The 20,064-nt window shown below is 38.9% G+C and overlaps 1 protein-coding gene across 3 annotated transcripts; it reads left to right on the forward strand.

Annotated features, from left to right (window-relative positions):
- Window positions 1-390: 390 nt before the first annotated feature.
- Window positions 391-19,504, forward strand: PLSCR5 (phospholipid scramblase family member 5). Of its 3 annotated transcripts, none has more exons than XR_010918404.1 (9): window positions 391-479; window positions 1,028-1,256; window positions 3,750-3,901; window positions 10,520-10,562; window positions 11,562-11,782; window positions 13,347-13,508; window positions 16,266-16,500; window positions 17,612-17,694; window positions 19,398-19,504. XR_010918404.1 is itself a non-coding variant. In XM_067540420.1 (9 exons), exons 2-8 carry the CDS (start codon window positions 1,244-1,246, stop codon window positions 17,648-17,650), a joined length of 792 nt encoding a protein of 263 aa, XP_067396521.1. In that variant the 5' UTR covers window positions 391-479; window positions 1,028-1,243; the 3' UTR covers window positions 17,651-17,694; window positions 19,398-19,504. The 3 variants fall into 3 exon arrangements, 1 of the variants encoding a protein (XP_067396521.1); XR_010918424.1 differs by having other exon boundaries at window positions 13,395-13,508; XM_067540420.1 differs by having other exon boundaries at window positions 16,266-16,427.
- Window positions 19,505-20,064: the final 560 nt, after the last annotated feature.

Consider the following 20,064-nt stretch of genomic DNA (forward strand, 5'->3'; position numbering starts at 1 on the left):
TACAACAACTCTATGCTATCTGAGACCCCCTGTCCCTCAGGTGACTAAGCTACAAGACAGCTTCACAAAGTCCAAATCTGCCACACTGTAGTGGAGGATTGGCATCTTTGTGGGTACTACTCTCATTAGCACTCCTGTCAGTAAAAGTCAGCTTGAGCTTATTGGTTTTTTAAAAGCAGCTTCTCAGAAACTTGCCTGATTTGTAAACAATGGATCTAATTCTGCTTGTTTATACCAGAGCAAATCCTTTCAAATCAGTGGGATATGCATGAGTATAAACGAGAGCAGAATTTGGCCCACAATACTTTGCTCTAATTCTTCTGACGCTGTGTATAGACTGTACCATTTCAGCAGTCATGAATCGTGTCTGTCTACAGATCACGTGGGTATGATCTCCATGGCGACTTGGTCACTTGAGGTAGAAATGTGAGCTGGGAAGTCAAGGTTACTCTGTCTCCCTTTCTCTCAGTGTAATTCAGGTAATTATTAGCATGACATTTTGACTTGAAGTAGGCTTCATCTGGAGCAAGATTTGCAATTATTTTTTTAACTGTTTAAATGTAGTGTGAACAACTCACTGCCCACCACAGACCCTCGATTCATGCACAGAGGACAGGTGGTGTTCTTTCCTGGATCTCATTTGGTAGAAAAGCCAGTATCCAGAGTTAGGGGAGGCTGATGCTACAAGAAAAAATAAGTAAATAAAATGAATAATCCTATATAAGTCTTCCTTCTCTGAACTATAAAAACTTTGATTGTGAGGAACTCACCAGCTCCTTTGTTCTTTGGTAGATGTCCTGGGAATATGGAAATATAAATACAGAATTACAAAGACAGTATTTGTCTAGTCTTAGAATACAAATACCTAACAACATACAGTACAAGGGAGAATCTTAAATCTTATCCATGTGTTTAAATTAGTCAGTGGGCACATTAAAGTTTACTTCTGTGTACTGGTGATGCACCTCTCCTGTTTTCATTGATGCAAAATGACTTTAAAATGAGTAATATTTTTCTTGTTTGCTAGCACCATCTCCCCCTGTTGTCCTTCAACATAAAATGCATAGTCCTGACACATGAGAAAGGCAATACGTTTCCTTCGAGTTCTTTTGTAAACTGACATGAAGTAGACAGACACCTTCTGAAGTTTTGTGCATGCTGTGCTTTCCCCCCCTCTTGCTGCAACAAGAAAAGCCTTTTCTTTTAACCTGGCTTCCTTTGAAGAAGTGACTCAGGCAGCTTCATGGCCTCTCAAGGTAAGTGCATGTATAGCCTGTATTTTTATATCATATTTACAGAAAACTACAGTCTTATAAATTTCCAGCAATCTAATTAAATGAGAGAGTTTCAGAATAAAGCCACATCATCCAAAGCATGGTGATTTTGCCATTTTTGTTTTTCAGAATATGAGATGTCCCAAAGGAAATTAAAATTGATATTAAAATGTTACTTTTTTATTTAATATGTTTTATTCAAGTAACATTTGCATTTAACCTTTGAAGTGTTTGTTCATATAACTATGCCTACAGCTGTCTGTATAGTCGGCACTGAATGTGTGGAAAGAATATGCACTGATCCAAAGTTCACATATTTTGCATACATTTCTTCCATATTCCACTTTGAAAACAGTGCGTCAGCAGATGATGCTCATTTTCAAGATGTGTCACAATCCTGTTACCATGTAACAAAGGAAATCTCTGAAGATTAATTGTGCTTAGTCAGATTAGTTTTATTTGGGTTTATTCTTGTCATGTATTGCCTTTAGTGGAGCCAGTTGGGTCCTCAGAACTGCAGGTGAAAGTTGCAGACAGTTAATCATAAAATCCTTCTAAATTCATTTGCACATACTATCAAATGATATAATTAAAGAGAAGGAGTCAAAATTCATCTCTCATTTATGTCCATACAACTCCACAGAAGATACCTCCATTGAATTATATGGGTGCAATTGGAGCAGAATTTGGGGGTCTAGCAGAGTTCCAGCAATTTGGTATATAGGACTGCCAATTTTCATCCATCTTTTTGCTACAACTTTGTAAATGCAGTGCTACTTAACACTAAAAATGTTCTAGGGTACTAAGTAGTTTTTATAACATTGTTGCTGCATGCTTTGGAATATTCTTCTTTTATAGTGTGAAGGCTTGCATATTTCTATTGAAGTTATAATGGGGAATTTGTCATGTATATTTTTAATGTACCGTAGTTAGTAGAAACAGCTGAATAATGTAGCCTTCTAGCACAGAGTTTCCACAGCAAAGAAGTATGGTAATACACTTCCAGACAGTGGCTAATAATTCTACAAATTTTCATTATATTGTCCAATCTTTGTTTATCTTAAATATTCACTTACCAAAAGTAAAAGAGGAAAAACCCCATCACAAAATAGGCACAAAAATGGACAAAGTTTCAAAATATCTTGGATTTCCATCAATATTTAAGGTATTTGCTGTTGGATTTTTCTGTCATTTAAATTTGATGGACAAAACTGCAGTTTGTCATTTTATTTCTTATTACTAGTCAAGAATGACACTAGCACTTGGCCAATAAGGCTTCATGGCATTCATGTAACAAGTTATAGCAACAACAGTACCCTATGAGATGAAATGATGCAGAAGCACCTATAAAATATTCATAACCCAGTTATACATTTTTAAAAAGCCAGATAGAAATTCAAAGGGCTTCCTTCTTTTTCCTGTGGTCTCAGACTTTGAAAGAAAGCAGTGGCTGCACAGATAAATTAAGATCAAAATATGATTAAACGATGAATCAGCCACACTATGTTCAAATAATGCTAAAGGATCTCATTTAAACCCATAACAGCAACAGAAAACTGATTTAAAGCCACAGCTCCTTCTGGTGCTAAAACTCCATAGTGCCTAAGTACTGTAGCATGCTTGATAGAAATGATCTGTTTGGGGACACTTGCAGTATATAAGTGTGGAGGCTCCTAAGATAATAGATGTGCCCTTGAAAGTCTACCATGCACTAATGAAACCATTAACGTTAAAGATGATACTTCTCAGGCACACTCGGTATATAAATATTTATCCCATTTGACCCAAACAGTCTTGTATGGTTGTTTCCTTTAGGAGGAGAAATTAATGATGAAGGCAGGTATGTATCTGATGCAATCCTGTTTCTTTACAAACAAATGAACATGAAGACCAGATTTCCTGAACACAGGAATCAAAGACTGGGAGACAGTTTCTCTGCTCCAAGCTTCTTTCCAACCAGCACGCTACCCAAAATTGCTCTCTCTTAGCTTTCTTGCCAGGTCACATGGCAAGCACTTCCCAGACTGTCTCTGATGCAGCGGCTGCCTTCTTTCGCTGGGGTGTTTCTTCTGCTTCTCTCTCTGACACACAGCTCTCTCAATCAATAGCCAGCCCCCTGTATTTGCATTTAGACCCCAGTGAAACCCCTCATAGCTCAGATTCCTGACTAGTCTTGTGTGTATCTTAAATTACTCCTGAATGAGGGGCAGTTATTAGACACCAGCTTCAGTGAGGTTTCACTCAGCTCCCAGCATAATATAATGCACATGGGCATGTTTTTGCTGTCTTTGTGCATCGGTGTACACATTCTACCACAAAGTTGTTAGAAATCCCATTCCTGCAAACTTCTTCCATGTGGCACTCTCATTGATGGATACAGTCACATAAAGTAAACGAACAGGTTACCTAGGCAACAATATCATATTCTAATTGTACACGCTAAATTTTAATTAAGTTTCTTTTTCCTTCCTGCAGATCCTCAAGGACAAATAAACAAAATTTTTCAGGATTATCTCCTGGATTCTCCAGACCTTCCTAGTCAAAGTAAACCTGTTGAACCTACAAAAGCCTGGAAACAAACACCACTTCCTCACAGCTTGCCTCCTGGTCTGGAATACCTGAGCCAGGTCCTGTTGTGTCTAACCTTTAATATACTTTTGTTTCCTCAATAGCTTATGTTTGTGTTAAAACAAAACTTTGAAATTACTTTAGTCTTGCAGGAAGGGCCTGCCTCATGTTTATTGCTGCCATAAGCAAATCCCTTTGCTTTACTTTCATCCCTCCATGACTCAACAAAGTGGGTCTCTTTCCTCTCCCCTTATCATGCCTTATCTCTCTTTTCTTTTCCCCAGTCTCCCTCCAGCTCATTAAAAGCCCACTCCCACTCCCATGGAAATCATTACCAAAACTCCCATCGGTTTCAAAGAGAGAAAAATAAGGCCCTAAAAGGAGCAGGGCCAGGACTTGTCTTCTTCTTACAGCCCACATTTTGAGGAGCGTGAAGGTCTTTTAGCCAGCTGGCTTCTGCCCATAGCTGAACTTCTCCCAGGGTCATAGGATATCTCTGTAACATGGCATCTTAGAGGGCCACCTATACAGTGTGTCCAAAGCCATCGTTGCTTCTAGCAAATTGTGGTTTATAAAATGATTGGCATAATATGCTTCAATAATTGCAAATTGTTTTTTCTTTTAAGCTTCATAGCTTAGCGGCCACCACAGATTAAAGACTGTATGTGGCAAAAAAACATTCTCAGTTGTGTTCCCATGAACACTTGAAACTATTCAGAATGCAATCATTTTAAAGTCTTGCCACATATGCTGTTTGAGTCCTGTCTGCACTTCACTAAGGGCTTGCATCTGCCGCCATAATTCAAATTGTGTAATACTTTACAGTTATTCCCATAGATCAGCATGTGTGAAAGGGAAAGAATCAGGCCCTCAGTTTTGACAGTGAAACGAATCTGGTAATTTAGAATTTATAGGCTTTGATTCTCAGGGTCTAGATAGACGTTGTGTTTGGCTCCCAACATTCTAACAGGGTTAGGGAATGTTTACATCCATAAAGGCTTTGATGGAAATAAACACATGAGAATATTTCTATCCTTATTAGCATTTGATAGGAAAAATAATGTATTTTTTCATTGGCAACCTAAATTACCATGTAGAGTCTATTATAATTTAAAACACTGTTGGTATTTGCTAGCTAATGAAACTGGGCACCTAAAGGGAATAGTGATTGTTTTTCATCCCATTCAGAATCCATTCTTTACTTTAGAGCCATGATGGTGAGCCCATGGTGCACATACATGAAATGACATACTTTGTCAGTTCCATGAGCATTAGTACAGGGAGGGCAGAGCCAGCAGTTTCAGTCAAGGACTAAGAGTGGTGATAATAATAAATAATTATCATGTTATCTATTCAGATTTCTGTACAAACATTAACTCATTATTCCTCAGATTACCCCTGAGAGGTAAGACAGTAAATTCTATTATCCCTATTTAAAAGACATTTTAAATTTGATACATGGACAAACAGCAAATCACCTTCACAACCATGATGAGAGTTCTGGACTTCCTGGACTCTGTGCCCATGCTTAGTCCAAAAATCAGGGATCTATTTACACTTCCACTTATCCATGTGATTTTCAAATTAATATGACTGGCATTTACACACCGCAGAGATCTGCAATGATTTGAAATCCCCATTTCCCCCAGTTCTTGCAAGAATAGCAAAATAAACATGACAAGCAGTGGAGTAAGCTGAATTCAGATTGAGACCCGATTGGATGGGGAAGAGCTATCCACCCAGAAGAATCTCCCTCACATCTGCAGAGAGAATAGGCCCCTATATCTTATCCTGACGTACAAGGAGATTTGTAGCAAGCTGACATTTTCTCCTGGGAGATAGGCAAAGACTAGAATTCACTGGGGGGTTGAATAGAGAGAACTGTTTAGCATACTGAGTCAGAGGGTGATTTGTGGGAGGAGAGGGCTACAGGGGAACGTTTGGCATCCCAGTTTTTCAGGTTATTTGGTGGGGTTGTCCAAACTTTGCATTGCTTATTCTGCCCATGCTGAGTCTTTCAGATGTCTCCTCTCGTTAGTGTAGTGTATTTCTTACCTGCTTCCATTCTTCTGTTCAAGGACATGCGACTTCAGGGAGCCAATGCAATGTAGCATATAAACTATGTTGGATCACTTCAGATTACAGTCCATCCCTTGGCATATTTGTGGTGAGGGCAACCAAGCTTGGTTAAGGGAGTACCAAATGCTAAGCCATGTGGTTGAGGGAACCCCACTTGCCTCTGACTAGGCCCCAATCCCTTGGTTCTCTCCTCGACCTGTGAGATCAGGAACTAACTCCAGAAACAAGTGTTGCACTTAGCAATGAAATCATACTTTTCTGTGAGCAGAAACAAATCCTCCATCAGTTCCAGATGATTTGGGGAAGACCCTTTGGGGAGGCATGTGTACTAACTATAGTAGGTTGTATCCAGTCCTGACACTCAGATATACAAGCTAATACACTCTAAGCCAATTGAGTCCAAACACCCAGTCCCAGCACCTCAGATGCTAACAGGGCACCTTCTTCTCCACATGCTTGGCCTGGTGCGAGCTCAGAATGCTGAGCCCTGATCACTGCTGCATTGCTTGGCATCCATTCCCATGGTGGTCATACTAATCAGAACTCCTCTGCCATGCCCCCGGCCTACTCCCTCAGCTGATCCTTTAGCTCTAGGTTTGGCTTGCAATTGGGCCAGCTCCTTCCAGCTTCAGCAGAAAATGATAACGTGCTCAGGCCTCACAATGTTCTTTTTCTAGCCACAGCCCTGTGCCAGCCAGTTGGCCCAGAGCCAATCAGATGCCCTGCAGCCCATCTGCTGGCCTTGCTCTGGGGTGACATTCCTCCTGTGCAATGGGGAAGTTGGCTGGCTGCAGTAAATCGAGGTGGGATTTCCTCCCAGTCCTGCAGGATCTCTACCCTTTCTGCCCACTGCCGCCTCAGTCAGGATCTGTGGGGTTTGGGCTGATCCTTCATGCTGTGGCCATTCCAGAGCTGTAACCCAACTGATGTACAAATATGTTGTAATATTGCTCATAAAGTGGCAGGTGTCCTATGGGAAGGGTTTTGAGAGAACCAAAATAGAGGCAGCCTAACTTGGATAATGTCAAGGGACCAGAGTATGTCAACTAGTGCTGTGGGTGAAGAGTCACTTCACACAACAGCCAGCTTGAGCTGAGTGAATTATTGATGTTTCGGGTCAGTGGCCAAATGAAAATTAAAAAAAAAAAAAAATTCAGTTCATTTCAAACCAAAATTTTGGTTTTGGTTTGGGGGTTTTTTGGCTGTTGCTTTTTTGGTTTTTGTTTTTTTTTTTCCTGCAAAAATGAAAAACTGAAAAATTCATTCAGGTCAGATGAAATGTTTTGATATGACGCTTTGAAATGGTTCATTCTGAAGCTGTCAACTTTTGTGGGGGGGGTTGTTGTTGCTGAAATTATTCATTGAATTTGACCCACGTTCATTAATAGTTTCAGTGTCTTGAAAAATGCATTTTTGGGGACAAATTTAGTATTGTCTGAAAATATTTTGTTCAGTTCTACAACTAACAGCTCGCTCTCTCTCCATGTGCACCCTAGTGTACAAATACACCATCAATGGAATGAGGAGTGGGGGCGGGGGGAAGGCTGCGGTCCCAACACCTACACATACTCATTAGCAAAGGCTGCACTGGGGGCTGTACATTATACCCTCTGAAATAGTGTAGCAATGGGATCACTCCCTTTGTGCAATGGGAAGCTCCTGGAGACATCCTGATTCCAGTAGACAGAATATTTTCTACGGCTCTACGCCATCTCAAAACAAGTGTGTGCTTAATTGGTAGGTTCAAGCCCAAAAAGAAAAAGGTAGAAAGGTTATTTGTTTGTATGTGGGTGAAAGGAAGTAGAGGGAAGCAGAAGGGACATAAATTTTTACTATGACTATTAGAAAAAGATTGCACGGGGCAACAAATGGCTAAGCCTGAGGTGTGGGTCAAAACTAATTTCATCATTCTCCTCTCTCTTCTGCTAACACAGCTGAAATAAAAGTGTAGGACACAAAAGAGAAAATAGTTATCTGCTTTGTATGTCTTAGGGCCGTTGAACAATGGTTTATTTTGCAAAGCAGACCCTCTGAAATCAATGGGAATAGCTGAGGAGTAATCTATTTCTCTCCATGCTTAAGGGAAATCAGAAATTGTTTCTAAGATGTAGTGAGCAAATATTTTCCCTTTTCTTTGCCAGCTTTCCATCATATTGAATAGGTATCATACTTTCTACAACCACATATTTAAAAGATTCAGGAAAAGTGGATCTCTTTGTTTTTTACAGTTACAGATTGCATGCAAATCACTGTTGTTCCCCATGTTATAATCTTATACATTGTTCGCAATCCCCAAAAGTAAATATGGGTCCCATTCCTGGAACTATATTTGGAGTCCAAGAGAGCTTTGCCTATGGAAGTATACAGGGCAGTACCCAAAATAAAAGAAAGTATGTTCCCAGGTCAGAAAAGAGTGTCTTGCAAATATTTATACCTTCAGAAGTTGGGCCAGTATCTTTATAGCCAAGATATGTTCAGGTTGGACAGCCAAAACTGTCACCTTTTTTTAAAAAAATTGATAATTAGCCTGCTACAAGGACTAAGGTCAAGCAGGCAGCATATACGCTTATAAATTTTAGTGTTTTTGATACTTTGATATACAATATGAGAAATCTTCGTGGTCCTTGACTGGACTGATAAATGATGTATCAAGACAGTCTTCATACAGAATCCAATAGAACAAAAAAGCACATATGCTGCTATCCTTACTGCATTCTCCAAACTTGTACATATTTTTCTTTGATAATAAATTAACGTATACAATTAAAATAACATCAAGCTTTTACCAGCTTGACATCACTTGCTACGTTTTGTCCTTAGAAAGACCAAATTTGGGTTTGAAATCAATATTCAAACATTGCAGGACACACCTGAAATCTTCAGAATGGTTGGCAACACACAAAGTATTAGTCCCTTTTATTGATACCAAAGCTCTATACTGAACTCCTTTGAGCTGCAAGAGGTTCATGTTATGCCTCCTGAAGTTTAAACTGCAAGTAGTATAAGTGCTTACGAAAATGTTTATAAGTACAAAGGCCTTATTCAGAAATCACTTATTTGCATGTGTACTTCAGAGATTAGTGTAGGGCCATGGAGGCTATCTCATAAGCTTCTGTTATAAGTGATATCCAGTGAAGGACTGTGGCATGATGATCTCATATGGTCATCATATATTTTCTTTCTTCGGCCATTGACTAATGGGAAAATCCTGCACCAAATATTTGATGCCCATCAGAAATGTAAGGAAAATGACCAATAGCTAAATTGTTAGTCTGGTGACCTACAGTCAAAATGACATTGAAGTGAAATCCTGTCAGTTTTATAGGATCGGCATTCCCTTCCTAAAACAGAAAGAGATGTCTGAGAGACAATAATGAACTATTACAGCAGAGAGGGGAGAAGAGTCAGCAATAAATGCCAAATATTCACTGTCATTGGATTTATAATCTATCAATCATATGATTTCTCCTTGGCCAACAAGTTGTCTTTATAGAGAAGGCTATTTTTTTGTTCATTTTGACATTCTAGAATGCCACATACTGGGCCACCATTTCTGAATCTCCAGGTTTTTTAGAGCATAACCTTAAACATGTGCTCTGACCTCGCCTCCCTCTTGTCCCAAATAAGTCCTTTTCTGTGCCTTCTGGAGACTCATACCAGGTGAATCTTCAACAGGGGAGAAAGGACCAGATACTATGCCCTTTGCATTACCAGAACAGCACAAAGGAGACCGAGTGAGAGAGAGAATCAGGCCCTGCATCTTTTGTATATTTCCCTCAGTTACAGCTGGTCTCATCATGATCCCAGTGGAACTAATTTGGTCACTGCTTTCCAGTGGATGCATATAATATATAACCATCACAATTTATATGATGTCCCTCCACTTGGCCAGGAATAGAACCAGCTCCCTCTTGAGCTGGTCAAGACCCCTCTGAATTAACAAGAATATGACTACAGTGACACAGGATGCTCTCCAGTACAGACGTAAAAGCCTAACCGTTTAAACGTTTAAATAGTAATTTGCTCTTTAAGTGTTTTAAACAGCTGATTACATTTAAAGTGGGGGGAGCCAGAGCAGCTGGCTCAACTACTCGCAAACCAGAGCAGCTGGGCAGCTCTGGCTTGTGCGAGGGGCGGAGCCCGGCGCGGAGACGGATAGCCACAGCTGGCTGCTCCACCTCGCAAGGAGGCACAGAGCCCAGTGTAGTTCCTCCCCGCAAGTGCAGAGCCAGCTCAGCTCCCCGCCAACCAGAGCTGCCCAGCTCCGGCTCTGTGGTGGAGGAGTCGCAGCTAGGCAGCTCTCGCTTGGCGATAAGGAGCCAAGCCCAGCACAGCTCGTCCCCTCCCACCATGTTTAACTGTTTAAACATTCTATTTTTAGAATGTTTACATGGATTTTTTTTTAAAACGAATTTTTACATCCCTACTCCCCAGTGCATCCAGCCCCTGCTGGTCAGGGAGCAAAGAAATGCAGGTCTGCTGGAACACATCATATCCTTGAAAGATATCTGAGAATGATTATGGTGACAACTCCAAATCTCTTTAACGTTATAAGAGTCCCACCATGTAGTTTAATTTATTTTCATTTTTTTTAACAGCTGGAACAGATAATCATTCACCAGCAAGTGGAGCTTCTTGAAGGTACTAGGTGTATGAGTTTCATCTTTACAATGCCAGCATGCAGATATCTCTGTAAATGTAATGTAAGTTGTGCCCTGACCTTAGCTCATTGAAGTTAATGAAAACACTTCCATTGACCTTAATGAGCATTTGATCAGATCCTCCAAGCACTGATCGGTTTAATGCTGAAAGTTAATTTTGTTTATGGCTATTCTACAGCAATAAAAAGAGAGGAAAAAGTCAATAACGAGTCTCTACCCCAGCCATAAAAGTTTCTCCGTCAATGAGTTCAGTGGGATTACTCACATGCCTAAAGCTTCTCACCTTTATAAGTGTTTCCAGAATTGGGAAGAGGTTGTTCTCGCTATCAATTATTCACATGCTACCAAAGTAATGCTCTCTGATCAGATGAATTAAAGAAACAGAAGATATCTGTAAGTGATACAATAATGCACAATACTTTGAATTTACATAGTGCTTTAAAATTGCAAAGCACTGTGGAAACATTAACTGCTGCCAATGAAATGTCATGTTTCTTGATATTTTTTCATTGCAAATTGGCATAGGGCCTGATCCAGCCTCATTGACATGAATAGTTTTGCCACTGAGCTGAAACATGATCATGTCATTACTTTTCACCTGCTTAAGTTAGTGATGAGCCCAAACCAGAACTCCAGATATCAAGTCTGGATCCTGATCTGAACTTTGTAATTCTATAGTGGGTCAAGCCAACATCTGATCTGAGCACTTCCTAATTTGATTTAAAATACGGATCTGAAAATTTCCAGATTCCAAAGTGTTCAGATTCAATCCATAATCTGATTATTGTTGCATATTTGCATAGTTCCATTATTTTAAAGGGATTTTTAAATGATTCCTGTTCTGAAGAGCTTACAATATACATTATAGAGAGAGGGTGAACCTGTACATTTGGATCCAAACTTGATTCAGGTGTTTTTGGGCCACATGTAATTGTAATTTAATATACTAAATAATTTGCTAACTGTTTTACTTTATTAGTCATACTTGGCACAGAGACCTGCAGCAAATATGAGATAAAAAACCATTTGGGACAAAGAGTTTACTTTGCAGTAGAAGAAAATGGTTGCTTTGATCGCAACTTCTGTTCACCTATACGGTCTTTCACCATAAGGATTACTGATAACATCGGTCGAGAGGTTATCACAGTGAATAGACCCTTGAGATGTAACAGCTGCTGGTTCCCTTGCTACCTGCAAGAGGTCAGTGAATAATAACAGCAGCACCTTTCATCTATGCATTGCAAATTATTTTACCAACTTTAATTAAACCTCACGAGACCTCTTTGAGGTTGGTATTATTATACCTACTTTCCAGGTGGCTAAAATGCACAGAAGGGACTAAGTATTTTGCCTATCTTCATGTGGTGAGACAATGTTAGAGCTAAGAATAAAGATTAGAAGGCTGGGCTCTGACTGCTAGACCATATTTCCTCTTTTTCCTTAAAAAAAAAATCCATAAAAATAATAATCAAGACTTTTTTTAAAAAAAAGTAACTGGCAAGGAGCATACTTTCTTAATGAGGAATGAGACCTTTAATTACAGGTAGCCTATGGCAAGCAAGGAAGGTGTGACTTTGGCCTGCTTTAAAATTAAGGATATGAAGCAGACTAACTGCATATCAAGTTCCATAGGTTTTTGCCATGTTCACATAGAGGGTTTGAATGATATGATTAGACTCTGCAAGTCCAGAATCACAAATGATTAGAGAATTCACACTCAACACTGCTCAGATAAGCCCAAGTGCTGCAATGAAGACCATACAGAGGTCAGTTCTCAGTGCAGGATAGGGGCCATAATTTGTACAATGGCCAGGGCACCTGAGCCACATGCTTTGTTTGAAGTGTGTATTTTTGTAGTATGTTTCAATTGCCCCTCTTCAGTTCGAATCAATATACTGTATCATCATTTCAAACCTAATAGTAAAAGTATTGTACTTCCTCACAGATTGCATTACACTTATTTTTATATTTATGACAAATTAAACATCATGAGTGAAATCAGTGGCAAAATCTGATTTCATATGGGGTCAAGATTTCACCCCTTTTTTATGGTGATTTGCTTACTATTTGCTGTTTTAGTACAAAAATATCCATATTAGTCCTGATAAGTCCTATGAGATGTGTGTATAATTTTAATAACTTGCTTTTGTGCATTTTTTGCACAATCCTATAAAAACAATTAATTAGTGTATGACAGTATGACTCAGATGTTAGCACCTGGACTCTGCCCTGAAAGTCCTAATACCACTTCTATACAGTTTCACAGTGTCCACGGTTTTGAAATACTCACCTTTGAATGAGAACACAGATCCTTTCTCTCTGTCATTGCACCACTCATTACTATAAAGCACTTTGACTTAGAATATTCACCTTTCATAGTCAGTGCATCTCTATTTCAGCATTTTGATTTAATCATTTTATGCAAGTGCTTTTTATACTCACCCATGTACTTTCTCAGTGGTGCATTATGATTTGCACTAGAGACTCAGATCTATGTACAGCAATATCAACATCTCCATATAAATAGATCTGTGTATATTAGCTAATTACTGTAAATACATTAACTTCTGTATACATATGGTTTTTCATGTAATAGAAAACTTTATTCTTTAGCAGCAGTTATTAAGTTAATATTGTTCAATGTATATAAAACTATTATATAAAGTCTTTTCACATCATGTTTATGGTTTAAAATTTTGCATTTAAAACGATCTTATAAATTTAGACATGCTATTTATTATTGTATGCCACTTTTGTCTAATAGTTAGAAATTCAGTCCCCTCCCGGTACAATAATTGGCTATGTTGTCCAGAACTGGGATCCTCTGCTGCCTAAATTCACTATACTGAATGAGAGCAAAGAAGATGTACTGAAAATAATTGGCCCCTATGCAACATGCAGCTGTTTTGGAGATGTAGACTTTGAGGTATGTTTCATATGCTAGAGAATACACATTGTTTAAAAGTAATACAATATTTTGACAGACACATTCAATGAAGGTTTTAAACTTAAAAAGCAATGAAATACTGTAATTTAGAAACAAGACGTGGCAAATCAAAGTTCATGATTCTAGCCTCAGATCTTAGGCTGGAAGTTGAGTCTACCACATGCATTTCCTGGACAAGAGTGACAATTGATGCAGGAAAAAACATTCTTATGGGGGGAAATCCTGGACCCCCCTCCCCCTTAAATCAATGAGAATTTTGCCATCTGCCTCAATAGGGCTAGGATTTTATCCTAGTCCCCTTCAGTAAGGTTCTGATCCAAAGCCCACTAAACACAGTGGGACTATTTCCATTGACTTTAATACCCTTAGGCCTGATTCTAAGAGCAGTATTGCATTGAACAGATCTACATCCACTTAACTGCTGCTTCTAGAGAAGGTCAAATAATTCTGAGAAGCAGTAGATTTGGGGAAAAAAGAGCCAGGCATACATAAAATTTGCTATGACAATCAAAGTGCTTTGGATTTCTCACTTTCTCTGTTTTAGCCAGATAAAGGGGTCATAGCAACCTTCTACCCAGGCTACCCCCTAAACAGCCACACTAAAAGACTTCAGTGAGGTTCTGCTTACAAATGTAGGTTTAATTTACTAAATAACTGTGATGACAAAGCAATGAGGGACACATTTCTCAGAGCCAGAGGTAGGGGTGCATTGGTCTCAAGGCATGATGCTACTGCTGTTTAGAGCTAGTCAAGAATTTTTTGTCAAAGTGAAATTTCCTTGTGAAAGAAGGGGGAGATTCTATATATTGTGGCAATTTCTTTTCCCTGGTTTCCGACCAGCTCCAGTGCTGCTGCGGATCCTAAATCTCTAAAAGAGGCTCTTTCTGGTGTGTCATTTCACCTGGATAAAGATAGTATGATGCCCCTGAGCATATAAGTGATAACAAACAGGAGGGTACTGATGAGTGGCAACCCAAAGACAGTGGCTAGGGGGAAGCTAACAGGTGGAACAGAATTTAACTCATCTCTCAGTATTCTGTGCTAGAGCAAGTAACTCCATGCATCAGAGGCAGCTGCATCAGCATCATAGGCACCTAAAATCTTGTTGCTGAATCTGCTGCAGCTGTCTCTCTTCTTTCCATTGTCTCATCATCACCGGTGACATGGTACTTCTCAGGAGCAGCATAACTGAAGCAAGAGTCTCTGACTCTTTGTGCACGGCGCACAGGTCAGATTCAATGATCTTGTGAGCCCCAGCTCAGGGGTAGGGATATGGAAGGAGGGTGTCTAACGGTTGCCACTGCACCTGCTACTGTGAGAGCAGCTGCTTTGTGTGTGCAATTGAACGTATATTTTCCAGTCAAAATTTTGTCTGCTTTTCTGATTTTTACTGCTGCTGCAGGTCTTTGCTGATGTGTGACGTGGCAGAGGCATGTCCTACATGCCTGCCATAAACTGAATTCCATCATACATACCCCAAAGCCAAACTAACAAAAATGCTGACATTCTCACTTGCTGACCATGGGAAAAGTGTGGGGAAATAATTTTCCTTCAAACAAAATGAAAGATGAGCCTAAACACACAATTTGAATCCACTTCCAACATTTGCTTTGCCTCAGCTTTAATCAAAAGTGGGCCAGGGTCAGTTGTCAATTCACTGAAACTATGGGATCGGGCCTCCTCCCACTGAAGTCAATGGGGATTTTGCCCCTGACTACCCAGGAACAGAATCAGCCTGATTGTGAGTGGCCCTTGGAACAGCTTTTAGGGGGTAACTTAGATGGAGAAAAGGGTATCCGTTCTGCAGTAGCAACATTAGGGTGACATGCTGTGCACGTGCAGTTTCCAGAATTAGAAACTGCCTGATAGTTCATTGTACAAATGGATGGAAGTGAGATGACAAGAATAGTTCACCAGATCTTCTGTTGGCCTCTGGGATCATAATTTCAGCCAACGGGGCCAATGTGGAACTGGGCACAGGGCCTGCTTTTCACATGTCAGAAACTTATTTCTTCTGGAATTCCATTTTAAAATCCTCAGACAGAACATGGATCCCTTCTGTGACAACTTGACATTTCATAGGCAAAAAAATGTCCAGGAAGGGTGTGTGTGTGTGTGTATGTGTGTATTTATTTATATTGTGGTAGCCTCCAAGAGGTTAGGACCCATTGTGCTAGACACTGTACCAACACAGAAAATGACAGTCCTTACCCCAAAGAGCTTAAAGTCTAAAAGACAAGACATAAGAGCTGAATGAGACAAGTAAGTCAAGGTGAAGATAGGAGAGATGGAGGAACAATAAAAATGGTGTGTTCCATATTCACATGCTTTGAGTAACCCTTCCTGGGGGACTGGGGGAGAAGCTTCCCAAAATTTCACTGGAAAGGTGAAATGCAGGGGTTGTAAAATTATTCAAAATAGAAAACATTTCTGTGTTTTGATTAAAATAATAAATTCTATTTAGGCAGGAAATAAACGGTGCTTGGCCTTGTGCTGGTTGTCTGCATGGGAGTGAATTTCATTTCACGCTTTAAGCCAAATCCTCAGCTTGTGTGAATGGGGAAGCACCAATGGAATCAATGAAACTGTGCTGATTTATACCACCAGAGATCTGGTCCACTAAGAATAGAATAATTTCTAGTCTGTTGCAGGGCACTTATTATTATTCGGGGAAGGTAGTGGGGGAGGTTATAAGTTAGTGTGGCTATATGTTAATCCTTATTTTCTCTTGTGTAGGTAAAAACTCTTAATGAAATGTCAACAATTGGCAAGATTTCCAAATATTGGTCTGGATTCGTAAACAACGTCTTTACCAATGCTGCTAACTTTGGGATCCAGGTTCCTGTAGATCTTGACGTGAAGATCAAGGCTATAATGATTGGAGCTTGTTTCCTTATAGTGAGTACACAAAACTGGAGGGAAAAGGCACCCCAAGCTAGGTAAAGTGGGGCCAAAGCACCCATAATCTATGGTAAGACCCCAGACCTACAACAGGACCCAATGGTTGGACCCTTGTGTATGTCCTGGCACCTAAAATCATCAATACCTAAAAGATAATTAACTGGAAAACTTTTAACTTTAATGGGTTTTTCTTTTATTTTTTACTGATATGAAATTCTTTAAAATTTTCTTCATTTTATCATAAAGTTACACCACATCCTGTCAGTTTAAATGATATTCACAAAGTCACAAAAGATGTGATCAAATATTTCAATCCTGGCAGAACCTAACAGCACCCTGGAAAATCTGAGGCAACAGGGAAAATTGTTGAATTTGAACTTGTTGCCATGTCTGTGAACCAAGAGAAAATAGCAATTACACAGACTCTTTATTGGTGTTTCAAGATCTTGGGCCTGATTCCGCCCTTGCAGGATATAAATAACTCCTATTGACTTCACAGGAGAGTTATTTGTGTCCTGAAGAGGAGAATAGGGTTCTGGAAAGGTAAATCCTTTACTTTATCCGCAGCTACTCATTTTATTCAGCGCATCTATATTTCTGCCCAATAAGTCATAATGTTTTCCCTAGCCCATATGCTTCTTCCTTTACAGATTCTATTATAAAGTTAACCATTTGTGTAAGAAATAAATATATACACTGAAACTTAAAACATATAAGAATGGGGCAAAGAGGGTTGTATATAGATTTGAGGTGCACAACTATCAGGGCAAATCAGCATTTTTGTCTCTTGCCTGATTTATTTTTCCCTATGCATTATATTCATTATGCTACACATCAGCACAGCTATGATGGCTACATAATGATTTCAAAAACCTACTTAGATTCTCTGATCAGAGGAGACAGGAAGACAGACAAAGATATTTTGACTGTATTTCTGAAAAAAAAAATAACCATGATTCTGATATTTTATTCTAGTTCTTGGCTGTAACAAGCTTAGAAATATTATTCTCATGACACTTACGATTTTCAAATTTCCTCCTATGTAATTCTCATTGTTCAGTGGCAGAAAGTCATTGACTAATATATTTATTTTACATAATAATATAAAAAGCCAGACTTGTAGGCTTTTAATTGTTGCCTTTTTGTATCTTCCTTAACATTCACAGTTTATTTATTTGTAGGATTTAATGTTCTTTGAGAACTCATTGGATGGATTATAACAAGCAAGATGACAGAAACAATAAAATATGCAGAATGTGTTTAAGTAAGTAAGAAAGAATATGAATTGATCTTCTTGCTTTTGAAGGCTTCTACATTAGACACTTTCTAATTGTTTTTCATTCTCTTCCACAAAACCCTTGACCTTTAGACATTATTTTTTACTGCACAAATCTGTTTGGTTTATTTTTATTTTTGTTTTTCTGTAGAAAAAAAGTTGACAGTATTTATTAAAATATCTCTTATGTAAATAATTTCCCCCGTTTAAAGTCTGTGTACTTGTGGCTAAACAGAGAGAGAGAGAAATGTTGCTTTTGAAACTGCTATTCTTTTTTTTTCTCTTTTGATGGTTTTGCATGTGAAAGCATGAAAGATTAGAACTAAGGCTTGCAGAATCACTGATGAAAAGTCTATGTTTAGAGAATCCTTTGAAGTTTTGCAAGTCCTGGTACTATGTATTAACCAAGTTAAGGGTGGGACTTCCCATTATTCCAGAAGCAGCTTTTGGATCTACTATTAATTAATAGTAACAAATTGAATATAACAGTAACAATGTAGTGACATTGCCAAATGGGGAAGTTTAAGATGGGTATCTGTTTGTGTGGGGACAGTGGAGGTGGCGGAACAACTTGCTTTGGTTCAAGAGATACTTAACACAGCTAAGGTTTATGCATCACATGATTTTGTGGCAAAGATTTTTTCAAAAATGGGAGACCAAGGTAAGTTACTAAGTCCATGATTAGTTATAAACAAGTGACCTATTTTCAAAAGTTCAGAGCATCCAGAGTTTTTATTGAAGTCAAGCAAGCTTTTTTTGCATTTCTTAGCCACATACAGAGAGTGGGAGAGAGACCTAACACAATACTTTCAAGTATGCAATGACTTAAAGTGCTCAAGAAGTTTACTCCCACCTTGTCGTTGTGGAAAAGATTCTTTATTTAATCCACATCTTATGCAAATACTGTTAACTTTTTAATTCCATCTGCACTTTTCTGAAGATAACAAAAGCCAAACATCAACCATATAAACCAAAGCATCAGCTTTTGGGAACAGGCAGACTCCAGTATTTTTTGTGATATTACTGCGCTATAGACACTTTCTAGCGTCACTTCAAATAGATGTAAATTGCAATATAGAAATATACCTTAAGGTCAGAGCTAGTTACATCCTGCTAAGAGTGTTCATAACCACTTTTTCAGATTTTGAATGATTGTTCATTTCTACCATGTTCATATACATTACTATTTGCTTTTCACAAACATTCACATTATCAGGCTTTTGCTTATGCAAGTGTTTGGGGGAATGGCTGTCCTTGTAGAAATAGCTATATTTATATTTTTATATGGGTATATTTATATGTAAACAATAGTGTTTGTGCACTAAAAAGAATATTCACTGTACATTATTTGCTATTTGTCAATTGTTATACATTATTATTTTGCTTAAAAATCTTAGTGATCTATTCAGGTGGCAGAAACAATGACAAGTAATAGAGGAGACAAATCACACACAAAGAATAACCAAGTGCACAGTCTAAGTGAACAGTTTACAAAAATCCATAGGCTGAGATTTGTTTGCATGAGCTAGTCCATGGATGCTGGCAAACTACTAACACATCTTTTAGATTATCTAGTAAGGTGACTAGTTTCACTACCAACCATTACACAAATAGTAAAACGATGTGCTATATAATACTTATGCTCGGTAGGTGGCAGCAACACTTCATTATTCAATATTTATTTTCCACAGAGTCTGATCTTCACCCAAGACAGCTTTAACCTGCAATTGATTTTTAGCCTTTTGAAGAGAACAGTTTTACTTTGTTTGCTGTTTGATATTAAACCTTTGACACAAGATGTTGGGACTGTTTTAGTGTTTGAAAGTTGCCGCTGAACTGTCAGTAACTGAAGAAGTCCTAGCTGAAATGGGTAGCTGCTTGCCTTCGCATCCATTGGGGAGAATTCAGCATACCATAGGGAGAGCTTTTCTGATCAAGTCTGTAAATACCTAGCCTGGCCACTGACTGTCCATACAGCTTCCATAGGTGGAGTGTCCAGTTCAAATGTTGTCTGAGTGGCTGACAGATAGGGAAGAGCAAAAGAGCTAACTCTGTGCCAGCTCCCACATCTCCCTCTCCTGCAGAAGTCTATTAATAGTTGCACACTTTGGGAGCTCAATCCTGAACTTTGCTTAGCCCTCTGGCCCTGAAGCATAGCTCTTAAACATCTGCTTAATTTTAAGCATGTGAGTATTGAGATTATTCACGTGCTCAAAGATAAGGATGTGCATAAGTGTACCAAGGCCAGAGAACTCAGCAGCTTGCAGAATTGAGCCTTGAGCAATCAACTGATTGAGAAGAAGAGAGATGCCAACAGGAAGTCATCAACTGATCCTGCAAAACCTTAATCAAGTGGAC

This window comes from Emydura macquarii, unplaced genomic scaffold (genome assembly GCF_026122565.2).
Source record: "Emydura macquarii macquarii isolate MOO-44397 ecotype Brisbane River unplaced genomic scaffold, CSIRO-AGI_Emac_v2 contig_18, whole genome shotgun sequence".
Taxonomy (NCBI): Eukaryota; Metazoa; Chordata; order Testudines; family Chelidae; genus Emydura; species Emydura macquarii.